Source organism: Patella vulgata, chromosome 3, assembly GCF_932274485.2.
Source record: "Patella vulgata chromosome 3, xgPatVulg1.2, whole genome shotgun sequence".
Lineage (NCBI taxonomy): Eukaryota > Metazoa > Mollusca > Gastropoda > Patellidae > Patella > Patella vulgata.
The window spans coordinates 82168679-82182753 of NC_065881.2; the positions used below are offsets into that span (position 1 = coordinate 82168679).

The 14075-nt window shown below is 35.9% G+C and overlaps 1 protein-coding gene across 1 annotated transcript; it reads left to right on the plus strand.

Annotated features, from left to right (window-relative positions):
• The first annotated feature begins 1464 nt into the window (after window positions 1-1464).
• Window positions 1465-3748, plus strand: LOC126815077 (fucolectin-1-like). Its single transcript, XM_050540611.2, has 2 exons — window positions 1465-1645; window positions 3528-3748. Exons 1-2 carry the CDS (start codon window positions 1465-1467, stop codon window positions 3746-3748), a joined length of 402 nt encoding a protein of 133 aa, XP_050396568.2.
• Window positions 3749-14075: the final 10327 nt, after the last annotated feature.

Below are 14075 nucleotides of genomic sequence, written 5' to 3' on the forward strand. Positions count from 1 at the left end.
ACAAATAAACAAAAACTCCCCACATCCAACGTGTGACACATACTCTCTCCGCTACTACATATTTTAGAACAGCCCTTGATCCGATTTTTAAAAAAAAACTGTTCTAATATATCACAGTTACACCCTAATAATGGTTGAGTTTGAATTCCACGAAAATATGACCGACATTGCCTGACAGAATGGCCGCACCTCGTAGGCGACTAGTGTAAAAGTATGTAACACCAATAGTCTTGCAATGGATGGGTTCGAATTTCGTGAAAATCGGACCGACATTGCCAGACAAAATGGCCGATCGTTGTACGCAAATAGTGTGAAAGTATATAATACCAAGATTGTGGACCCTCTAGAGGTCACAATTTTTATCCGATTTTGATGAAACTTAAAATACATACTTATATCACCGCGACACCATAATGACAGTTAAGTTCGAATTTGTTATTATAGCACACTAGATTAACACATTATATTTTTTTCTTCCAGCGGGAGATAATGATTTTAATAGCTGTGGATCCCCGTCTATCAGATGTAAACAACAACCAGGTAATATCATTATATTCTATGTACATAACTCGCCTCATGATAACAGTTTTATAGTATGTATATCTCAGGTAACAGTGAACAATATTACCATATAAACAGGTAACAGGTAACAGTTTTGTATCTCCATAAACCGCTTCCAATAAACGATATTTTTAATACTGATTTATATATTAACCAAGGGTACTATTAGATAGTACTTATATATCCCGAAAGAAGTTATAAAGTTTATGCTCTTGTATACTTTCCCCCAAGTCCCCTTTTCCGAGTTTAGGAGCAGAACAGTGGAATGTTAAACCCCATTTCATTTCATTTCCCTTTTTCCGACATTGTTTGTCAAATTAGATTTCGAAGCATTCGAAAAGGGTGAACACAGTTCATTTTCAGCCCCCACCCCGCCCCCCACCGAGGTCACATGTAAACATTGGCGTGCACGTAAAAGATCCCGTTGTCTGGGCAAAATGTATAATGTATTCGTAGCACACTGTATGGCGTATGCCCTTCTTCATTAGCCAAGTCGGAGCAGAAAAGTAGGATGTTAAACTCAATTTCATTTCATTACATTTCATTTCTAACAATATGACTTTTAACTTGGTATTAATTTATTTATTGCCATTACACTTCTGAGACCTACATTACAAATGCGACGCTGTTAAGCTTGATTTGTCAGCTAAAAGTAACAGACAAAGTAATATATATATATATATACCTTATTTTATCCCCAATATTAAATATATTTTGTACGTTGAATGTCAGTGAATATTTATATATATCTTATTTTATCTCCCATATTAAATATATTTTGTACGTTGAATGTCAGTGAATATTTATATATATCTTATTTTATCTCCCATATTAAATATATTTTGTACGTTGAATGTCATTTCTTTTTAAGATGGACCTAACGTTGCTCTTAATAAACCATCTATGCATAGTTCACAGTTCAAAGAACAAGTCGCTGGGTTTGCTAATGACGGTAATATACCAACTATTAACTACTGCCAGCATACTGATGCCAATGACCTTAATCCCTGGTGGCAAGTTGATTTACAATCTACATATAACATTACCAGTGTTACCATTGCTAACAGATTCGTCGATAAGCCAGGTAAATATTATAGTTCTGGCTCTGCCGGGGGGGGGGGGGGGTTGTATCCATTTCTCTTTTACAGCAAAACTTTGGATTTTCTTTTCTTTATGTTAAGACGCTTGGAAAGAATCTGAGTAACACTCCCAGGCCAAGCTCATTTTTTCTGCGCAACCAAATTAATGATAAACAAGCAATGCCAAAATCCAGTTTTCTTGGAATAATTCAAGAGTTGGCAGCATGTGTTTGGCTATTTTGTCAAGATCGATCGCGTCTGTCGATCACGTTCACACGCAAACGTCATGAGGCCCCCCTGTTTCATTACTGAACGTATAACAGTTTTGACTAATTTGAGCTTTAAAAAAAAACTGGCACGTATGGAGATGTCCAATCAAAACAATCATACGTATACACAGTAGTGGAATACCGCGTTTTATCAGTGAAATAAAAGTGTTATTTCACTGGCTAGCAGTAGTCCATGTTGTTTTTACCTTAAATTGATTGTAAAATCATAAAATAAATAGAACATTTGTCGTTTTGTCGTGAATAACATATTTTATTTCATCTCTAAGCAAGAAAACGTTTATATTTTCACTCATGCTACGCATTCGTGAAAATATAAGTTTTCTTGCTTCTCGATGAAATAAAATATGTTATTCACTCTAAAACGACAAATTTTTAATATCCTCTATATATTCATTTTGCTTTTTTCTCCTCTATTTTGGCATTGCTTGTTTACCTCATTTATTCATTTAGTCGCCGATGTATAATTTTGAGGGGATCACGGTGGCTAAGTGGGTAAGACGCTGGGTCGCTAGTATGGATGTCGGGTGTTCGATCCCTGCATTGGTCGATAAAGTTCATCCAGATTTTCCGACGCGGTTTCCCCTTCTCAGTTATGCAGGACGGAGGGTCTGACAAGGACAGCTGTCTAGTCGTTCGGATGGGAGGAAAAACGGAGGTCCCTTTACATATTGGCGTGCACGTAAAAGACCCCTCGCCGGTTGGAATTCGATATAAGAGTAGGTCGTAGCGCCGCTGCCCGGGCAAAATTTCCTTCATAGCACACCGTATGGTGTATGCCCGTCCTGTTTGGCCCAGTTTAGGAGCAGAAAAGTAGGACGTTAAACCCCATTTCATTTCATTTCCTAATTTTGAGACCGACTGCAGTGTCTACTTATTTTGAGACCGATGTACCCCCCTCTCCCTCCCCCTTCCACTACCCACACACGCATACGCACATACCCTCCTATTTAAGCCCCTGTATTTGATCACAATGTGCGCCTTCAATGGGCAACTAATGGATTTATTCTTTTAATCGACGATTTTCAATGAGGTAGAAAACTCATTACCAGATGTATATTTCATCTCTAGCAAAATAGAGCATTCAATTGGGTCGACAGGACGTGTGGATTGGATCACGAGAGAGAGGGGTAAATGGGGTTTAACGTCCACTCGACACAAACTAGGTTATTTCGGGACTAAAATATGGTTCAATTTTATTTCAATAATTTGTTTCCGCGTAGGGGTCTTTAGCAGTGGGAGGAATCCGGAAGACCCGGAGAAAACCCACGAGGTTGAACAGGCGACCTTACTTCTTGTCACGTAAAGTCGGCGAATCGAAACCACACCATCTGAGTCAATGACAGACCTTATGACATAACGCACACGGACTAACCATTAGGCAATCTCCCCCCCCCCCCCAGATTGGATTAAGTCATCTATGAAAATATGACAGAACTGGCTCTAAAATTATAAATATAGACAGAAACCCACCCAACAAGAAGAAGCAACAGATTAAATTTAATTCAATCGACCTCAATATCAAAGAAGTCGAATTATATTAAACACTTATGAATGACCATCTACTTTTGTTTTTGAAATAATCTACTTCTATTTTCAGTCGTTGGACACCGATTGTCAGACACGAGTATCTTAGTCTATAACAGCACGCCATCAGTATTAACAGAATTTACCTTGTGTAAATTTATACCTGGGGTATTTGGTTGTACAATCAGAACCTTTGAATGTGATAGAGTAGCTATTGGTCGATGGGTTCGGATTACAAAACCTACCGAATATTTACAGCTCTGTGAAGTAGAAGTGACGGGTACAGAGATATGAAGGTGTGCGTGGGTCAGGGTGCAGATAGAACGCCATAATTAATTTCTCGTTGTCTTTTTTTTCTAAATTCAATTGGGCCAATCTCATTAAAACACAGATCCTATTTCGTTTCGTTTTTATAGCTCAAAATTTCGTTTTTACTTGTCTTTACTAGACTGGGATCTGTAAGAGTTGTTATCATTGATGTGTTCTGAATGGTGTCAGGTATCAGCCAACGAAACGGTCTGTAACGACGAACTTTAGGCGTGTTTTGCACGGAACTGTGGGTAATCCACTAGTAACATCAACGCTGGTTGGTTTGACCCCAGACGTGACCTATCGCCACAACCAGCCAGATCTTCATGTTGTGTAGGCCATCGAAAGTATAAAAAAAACGAAATGAAATATAGATCTGTATTTTAATCAGATTGCAATTGGGCCATAGCTCAAAACTATAAGAGTAGTCTCAATAAAACAATCTAAATGTTGTTGGTATTTTTTTTTTTAAAAAAGGTCTAGACATTATATTATTATGAGCTTCTCCCACAATTTAACCCTTCGTTCAATTTTAATACGAGGATCGAGTGCGCTTTAGAATATAAGGTATTATAGAGGTGTAAATTACTGGTAGTCACTCAATGTTTTAAATAAATTAATTACCCTTATTGATTAAATTAGGCTACCATTTTGGGGGAGTTCTGTCAACCGATATTGTATTTCTGCATTGAAACAGAACTAAAAGATTTACTAAAACACTATATGTCAATAAGTCCCTAAGCACACAGATCGTTTCAGGTTTAAACCCCATGTGACCAATCAGGTGCGTTCAATCAGTTAATCCCTAACCTGTCTTTAAATACGAATATAAGACCAAACTTCTATTATAAGGTCCATGCATGAATGTATACATGGGCTTGTCTGTTAAATGTACATCGTACCTCGTTTTCATTTGTTCTTTATGTACATATAGATACTCTTCAAAAAAGTAGGGGATATTGAAATGAAAATACCTGTGCAGGTTGTAATATGATAAATAGTCGTCATGGACACTTGGCATGCTTTGAGAGTATGTTCACAGATGAAGAACTATAGCGCCATACACGTGGGAGGGGTTCATTGTCAAACTTGACATTTCAAGGAAGGGTTGATGAAAACTGCCGCTTGCTGGTTTATCCTATCCATGTTTGCTTTCCTATCGGTTCTTGCATAAGATTTACTGTTTACCGTAACTTTGCTTTAGTGTGTTACGTTTAATTTGATCGTCAACGTCAACCGACAACACTGCAAGAATTGGCCGTGGCACTGCAAGAGGAGTTGGTCAAATTGCTCCAAATCGTGATTGGATGGTTGATTAGGAGCATACCGCGGAGAATTGCTGAATGTCTGAAGATTGGTGGAGCAATTACTCATTATTAAGACAAAAAACAAAAACGTCTATTTTCACTTTGCGAGTGAAATGGGGCCGGACGATAAGCCGCCCATATGAACTGTTTATGTTCATGTGTAGGCAATTGACCTGTTATTAACATACACTGGTTACCTCTAATAAAAACAGCCGTGCATTTCCGCAGTTTTGTATTGTTTCTGAATATCCCCTACTTTTTTTAAGAGTATATAAATAGTTAACTTGTCTGTTCACCTTTTGTTCTGTATGTACATATATATATATAAATATTTAACTTGTCTGTTGTTCTGTATGTACTTATATATAAATATTTAACTTGTCTGTTGTTCTGTATGTACTTATATATAAATATTTAACTTGTCTGTTGTTCTGTATGTACTTATATATAAATATGTAACTTATATGTTTATCTTTTGTACTGTATGTACTTATATATAAATATTTAACCTATCTGTTCACCTTTTGTTCTGTATGTACTTATATATAAATATTTAACTTATATGTTCACCTTTTGTTCTGCATGTATGTAATTAGATACACAAAAATATAAACGTTTTTGAAAAAAGAACTACATTATTTGTCGATTACTAGCACTTTCGCTTATTTTATTAAGCTCTTCAGATAATCAACATTTTGGTAATACAATAATGATTATGACGTCATAGCGTCATAGTAACACAGAGGGAACATAACTTTAATATCAAATCAGACAACAATAACTAGGCCTATATACAATGAAATTACTACAATTTTGCATTTAAAGCTGGCCGATATTTCTCAATAAAATATGCCTCTTTGGCTTCTAATAAATCATTATTATTGCTATTAAGCTTGTACATCGGAAAAACGCTAAATTTGCAACCACCACAAACATCTATATGTGCACTAAGGGGGATCCCCTTATTTAACTTATATGTTCACCTTTTCGGTAATCACTTTGTAAATATTCCATTTCTTAATATATAGCCTAAGATGTAATAGTCTGTGATATCACCTTGGTGATATTTCACACACACACAAAAACTTCTTCACAATACATTATTGTAACTTGAACTGTCTGCTGTTTTTATTCAAGGTGAGTCATTTTAATGTGAGTGCTTGTCCTCATCAGCTAGAATGTTATTTACATTCTTACATGATTTTATTCTCCATGAAATTTTACTTAGTCAAACATTGATTTCTTTTATATATGTAATTTCCCTTGCATTATGTTTTTTAAATGTTTATAAGTTTCGATAAGTTTTAATTATAGACTTATTTAAGCATATGCTAATAATACATATTTGACAGTAGTCATAGTTCTGTTTTAATTTCAAGTGTAAATATTCGTAAACCGTTTGTGTACGTTATTTTATCATTGCTTATTAACCATGGTAACATATGGTTCACATTTTATATTTGTTAGTCCATGTTCAGTTTGAGCCTAAAAGTGTTAGCTTCACTTAAATAATAATATGCGCGCTAAATCATATTTATTTTTCATGTATGGGCGTATATTGCATATGTAAGCCTTAAGAGCTAAATCAAAAGAGCGAATAATTAGCTAAATAATGCTAACTATTTTACATCTAATAACAATTCGGCAACTCTGCCCGTCCATCATGGAACCTGTGTCGCCTCCTATAATTCAACGTATAACGCGATGTACAAACAGTGTCTCTGCACGGCCACGTGAGTTATCTCCCACCTCCCTCCCCCCATATCCTTTATAACTCATAGTTCATTTGTAAATCTATTGATTTAAAATTGTACATTGTATTGAATTTGCATTTTATTATGACTTAACACAATGCAGTATAAATAATGATCACGTGACTTATCAAATGGCGTGATCCAACGATTTTCATTAGTCATTAAAGAGGTTCTGCAACCACTACGAACTACGAACTACGAACACTGCTTCGTGCTTCGTTTTTGACAGATTTCCGTTTTCGCCAAAACAAGGAATACCACTGTTTAGTTTGGTTAAATGAAAAATATCAAATCAAATTTTAGTCCTCAAGAAGCTCATTGCAATGTGTTTTTATCATACTCGAGATGATTCGATCTCATCGCTGATTGTCGAAAAAAAAAAATTCAAAGCCCAAAACTTTGCCCAAAATGAGAACAATTTCCGACCACTTTGAGGCTGATCACTTCTACCGAATTATAAATGTTAAAGCTTTCTATAAAACCGCAAAAATACGAATTTCTTCCACAAATCAGCCAGAAAATTAGGATTTCGTACCTTGTTTTTTAACCATAAAATTTTCCCGATTTCTTCGTAGGAAATGGACGAACCGAACGCCGCTAATGACAATGACAACACTAGGAGTGATGACGTCAGCACAAAAACACTTCGTAGTTCGAAGTTCGTACTGCCTGAGGAACCTCACTAATTACTTAACCGCACAGCACGTTTGTGTTATGGTGAGAAAAATATAATTCTTATTCAGATAATTTTGTAAATATTATACACGCTGACTGCTTTGATAACATTACTTTTGCTGTAGCTATAGAGTTTAAAGAAACATACAAAGGCATCACCAGGCGATTTAGCGAGAGAAAAGATCTGAGCTATATAGTCTTCTCCAGTCCACGCCTAGTTGTATCAGATGGTTCATTTCACGTTCTTGAAACACCTAATCTGAGCGTTGCAAAAAAAAAAATCACTAAAACGTAAAATCATATTAATTAAACATACATTTTGCAAGAGCTAAATCTGCCAATTGCAGGTCTTTCTATATGCCTGAAATGTTTTCTAAATTATCAATTAGGCATTAATTAACTTATCCAGGCCATAATCAACTCTCGAGGGCATCGGATTTCTCCGATATTAAATAGATTAGAACAGTTCAGCCATATTGTGATTTAATTGAAAAATGGAGGAGCGAGACTTAGCTTCTAACAACCAGTACGGCGGTAGAAATTATTGCACACGTCTTGTCAAACATTCAAAGGCTAATATCTTCGCTCGCAATAGAATAATTTGAATGCAATTTTCAAATTATTCATTTTACATTATCTATTTGCGAACTATTATAGCAAGAATTGCTAGCTCTTTATCTAAATCTTAAATAATCTATCTTTAATGTTTAGTAATGTCTGACAATATCAACGATGTAACGTCAAATAAAACGCGCCTGAACCTTTAACTTTTGGTCTCCTACCTGTTAATTTCGCACAAATCCTAGAACAGGTGGAGATGATATAATATCGTTGGCGAGAGTTGTGCTCCATGAATGAATATTTATAGTTGTTGGTATGGTCGTTGTGAAGGATTCAAGGGATCTTTTACCTAATACCGAGCAAACAGTCTTAACCGAGGGAGGAATTTAGCAAGATTGTTAGAATTTTTGCTCTTTAAATTAATGATAGCATTATATTGTATTAATTAATATTTTTGGCTAATTATTAGATTCACACATTACGCTTCAATCAAAATGAGCGAATGAGTGACAGATTATACATAAAGAGTTATAATTTGGTAAACATTCAATTTAGTCCGGGAGATAGGTGGGTTTTGTTCAACATGGAAGGTGCGAAAGGTTTGGCATGCTAGTGGTGTATGACTGGGTTAGGAGACCCCAGAAACCCAATTCTTAAGTTGCGCCAGTGGTGGGTGTGGTAGGAGGAGCCACCCATAGTATCCCCCAAAATGGGTTTATTCAACATGGAAAGTGCAAGTTCCATTTCAATGGCATTTGATAGAGGAATGTGCCCTGAATTAGGAAATATATGAGATGTTTGGTGGAACGGCCACTTAAGAAGAGGTCAAAGGTCACTAATTAGCTATTTTTCGATTTTACTGAAAACTATTTTTCCATTATCCCGTGATCTACTCCAGGTATATTACACAAAACTACATGGACATTTTTTATACTGCTAGGAGCAAAAATATGAGAAATAAAATAAATGAAGTTTTAGCTAAAAGTATCATATAATCTCACAAATAACGAAAATATCACTCACCCCCCATCGGTTATTAAAATGTTAATCAACATGAAAGGTGCGAGTGAGAAATCAAGCCTAAATTGTACGGAATGATATCAGAAATCATTATCATCAACTTAAGAATGAAATTTCTGGTGGTCAGTGTACTTAAGAAGAGAATAATGCTGGTTTGCACCGAATGACCCCTAATTAGAAATTTAATTAACATGAAAGGTGCGACATTGGAACAAGGTGTAAAATGTAGGGAATGATCATAGGATTCACAACCACTAACTTAAGAACGAATATTTAGGTGGTAAACGAACTTAAGAACAGTAGATGTGACCAATCTGGTAGTAACAGTGATACATTAATTACCGCCCACTTCCTTCATACTAAGAGTCATTTAAAACATAGATCTATGTCATGTTATTGCAGATATCAGTCAAGACCTAATCAACCAGAACCTAACTTAGGAGAGGCAACCATCTCCATCAAATTAAGCATCATCAGATTCCTCATTCCTCAACCAATGACTCCCATAGTTCAGGGCCATTAAAACCATAAGATTTCATACTGTCTTTCCTTAAACTCCTAACCATCTTCTGGCGATAGGTGCTGGTTAATTCCTGGTTTATCAGCGTTTCCCTATTTCTTTGCGACCAAAAATGCCCTTGTCATCTGTAGTGACACTTTTGATTCGCAGGGAGGAATCATACCACCATTGATGCTCTTTTCAGTTTCTCAAGAAGATTTTTACATCTTGCATTATACCCATTACGTCTTCTCAAACACGGTGTAGCGATGCCTGTTGGGTGAGGAGATTGCTTGTCGCTTAGCCCCATACATCTGCACGATAATGATATCGCTACATCGTGTTTGAAAAGACGTAATGGGCCAAAGGCAAAATGTAAAAAATCTTCCGGAGAAACTAAAGGGCATCGATGATAGCAGGAGTCCTCCTTGCGAATCAGAAGTGTCACTGCAAATCAAAAGAGGCATCTTTTGTCGCAAAGATATCGGGAAGCGCTGATAAATCAGGAATTACCCAGCACTCATCGCCAGAAGATAATTGAAAGAAGGACAGAATGAAATCATGCGTGTTAATGGTGCTGAACTCCGGGAGTAATTGGTTGAAGAGGACATTGATTAATCTGATCAGGATACTTCTGATGATGACTTTGACACTGCTTCCTCTGATGAAGACAGTTGCCTTTCCTAAGTTAGGTTCTGGTTGATTAGGTCTTGATTGATATCTGCAATAACATGACATAGATTTATATTTCAAATGACTGTTAGTATGAAGGAAGTGGGCTGTAATTAATGTATCATTGTTACTACCAGCGATGAAGAGGAAACTTAGCATTGTGGGCATATTGCACTGCTTGTCACTGATCTTTTAAGGTTATTGGTCACATCTACTGTTCTTAAGTTCATTTACTACCTAAATATTCATTCTTAAGTTTGTGGTTGTGAATCCTATGATCATTCCCTACATTTTACACCTTGTTCCAATGTCGCACCTTTCATGTTAATTAAATTTCTAATAAGGGTCATTCGGTGCAAACCAACATTATCATCTTTTTAAGTACACTGACCACCAGAAATTTCATTCTTAAGTTGATGATAATGATTTCTGATATCATTCCGTACAATTTAGGCTTGGTTTCCCACTCGCACCTTTCATGCTGATTAACATTTTAATTACCGATGAGGGTCGAGTTATATATTCGTTATTTTTGAGATTATGTCATAGTTTTAGCTAAAACTTCGTTAATTTTATGTCTCAAATTTTTGCTCCTAGCAGTATAAAAAAAAAATGTCCATGTAGTTTTGTGTAATATACCTGGAGTAGATCACGAGATAATGGAAAAATCGTTTTCAGTAAAATCGAAAAATAGATAATTAGTGACCTTTGACCTCTTCTTAAGTGGCCGTTACACCGAAAACCCCATTCTTAAGTTATATTTCCTAATTCAGAGCACATTGCTCTATCAAATGCCATTGAAGTGGAACTTGCACCTTCCATGTTGAATAAACCTATTTTGGGGAGTACTATGGGTGGCTCCTCCTACCACACCCACCACTGGAGCAACTTAAGAATTAGGTTTCTGGGGTCTCCTAACCCAGCCATACACCACTAGCATGCCAAACCTTCCGCACCTTTCATGTTGAACAAAACCCACCTAGCTCCCGGACTAATTCTAGGTTGATAACAGAATTTCTGGTGTAATTTCCACTATCCATGTAAGGGTGGTTTTCGACGTTATTAGGCGAATTGACTAATCACTATAATTAATTACCTTATACTTGACCAATTAGATGATTGAACGTCCAAACCCAAAGTTACAAAACCATCATATTTCTGAGCATTCCTCAGACAGCCGTTTTGATTCCAGAAGGAAAAGATGTAGCAATATCTATCACCAGACTCGACCCAGCGAATCTGGCTTGATGGGGTTTGAGAGAATGACTTTATTGTAATCTATTGTAATGTATGCTTGTTTGCTAGCTTAATATAAAACTGTAATCAAGAAACTCTTGTATTTGTTGTTCCTGTTGATGATCGATTTACGATGCAGTATATTCAATCACAACATGAAGCTGTCATTAATGTGGAATGTCAGAATGACATTTAAAGATATGTCCTAACCATTTAAATGTAACCAGAGACAATGCTAGACGATCAAGGACAGTTCCAAAATATGTAGTACGAAACGATGCATGGGTTATAGACCGGATGTGGCGACCGGTTTTTAGGTGTTTTCCTCTCCCCACGTCTGACAAAGACCCATAATGCTACATTTATTCGACGTTTTTGAAACAACTAATCTGCTCGTTGTAAAAGTTAACGTTATTAGAACGATATTAAATACTATTTAGTAACGTCTCACAGTATCAACGATGTAACGTGCGCGCTGTATCATAAAGTCTGTCATTGAGTCAACTGGCGTGTTTTCGATTCCCCGGTTGTACGTGACAAGGAGTAGGGTCGCCTGTCTAACCTCGTGGGTTTCCTCCGGGTCCTGCGGTTTCCTCCTACTGCTAAAGATCCCTACGCGCAAGCGAATTATGGAAATAAAAATGAACCATATGTTAGTCCCGAAATGACCTAGTGTGTGTCGAGTGGACGTTAAACCCCATTTCTCTCTCTTGTGAAACATTATTCAAAAGTTTGAATGTAACATCTCAAATAACACTTAGTCAAAACTACAGAAATTTTTTTTATGAACCTCATTGGGAAGTTATTTGTTTTGTTAAACGTTTTAAGATTAGGAAAACAGAGCATTTAAAAAACTAACATCCAATGGAATGAAACAACGAAGATATAGGCATAGGTTAACCATATTTTACAAACTAGTAAACAAACTAGCCCCCCAAAACTTATGTCTTCTTGTCCCACCTAAGATATCTGACATTAATCCATATTTTCTGCGCGACACCAACTCTCTAAGATCTGTCCAGTGTCACACGGAAACCTATAAATCTTCCTTCGTCCCACTGACAGTTCGCGATTGGAATGATCTACCTGCCAATGTTAAAGATTCCTCTTCACTTAAAATATTTAAAAAACATCTTTCCAAACATGATAAACAAGTCCCCTCATATTTCTACTTTGGTAATCGCTCAGTAAATGTCGTCCATACACAACTTAGACATAGTAAAAGCACATTAAATTATCATAAATTTCTAATGCATGTTTCCGAAAATCCTTCATGTAAGTGTGGCTATTACATGGAAAATACAGAACACTTTTTCTTCTTCTGTCCATTGTACAAGGAAGAACGAATCCGTACCATCAACAATCTCCCCTACCATTTCCACAATATTTCAGCAATTCTTGACGGAAACCCGAAAGTAAATGATTGTGAGAATCAGGCCTGTTTTGAAATTGTTCATTCGTATATAAGTGCTACAAAACGATTTAAATTGATAAAGTACTGATCAAATTGAATTAAACGCTTAAACTCCCCCAGCCCCCTAACCCACGCCTCGCCCCCGCCCGCCCGCCCCGAGGATGAGGACACACTATGTACATTCTAATACCACGGTGACAAAAATGACACAATATTATACATGTACTTATCTTCGCGCAATGTATTATAATTTCAATGCAATTTAGACATGCCATGTTTTGTTTTATTATCTTGGAGACGGATTAATATAAGCCTCATAGCTTGTTTCCGAATCCATATAGTTTATTATGTATTGTTAATATGTCATTATATGTTAAATAAATACTGTTTAAACCAATGGAATGAATAATAACTTCATAAATAAAGAATTCAATAATGTTCAAGGAATCATAAGCTAAAACGTTACATAATTTACTTTAGAAGAAAATAGTTTACTAACGTTTACAGGCTGTCCGAAAAGGCTAAGGAAATAACGTTGTATTAGATGGTTCATTTGACGCTCTTGGAACATCTAATGTGTCTAAAGTAAACGTCAATAGAACGATATTAATTAATGTTTAGTAACGCCAAATAAAACGGGGTGGAAACATTAATCAGAATAGATATTATAATGCCTTATTATCTTCTAAAGATATGAATTAATTTACTGTTATTGTTAGTTTCAAATAACTTAATAATTTTTTTTTCTAATTTAAATGTTTACCGCCCTTTTATGTTAAACAATTAAACCTTTTATTTTGTACAATGTTGGTAACGATTATTAGAATGATTACGGTATATTGGAAATTGTAAAACATATTATTCCAAAACATTAATACGGGTGCTTTTTATTTAGTGGTTTTTATTCCACGTTTAAAGTAGAAGCCAGTCCAGCGCTATAAAATAAAATAAGACTGAACACTATTGACAACAATCCGCCGTTTTCTACTCACAAGATAAGTTTTTAATAGTCCCAAAAAGTGTCGAATCAATAATTCCAAAGTTTTATTAATGTAAACAGAGAGACATTGCTAAGATATTTTCTATAGGCATTTTGTAAACGATCATGAACCCTAGCTGTGGGATCAAAATGGACCGTGAGTTGTTGTGTAATAAATTGATGTAAATCTTTTAA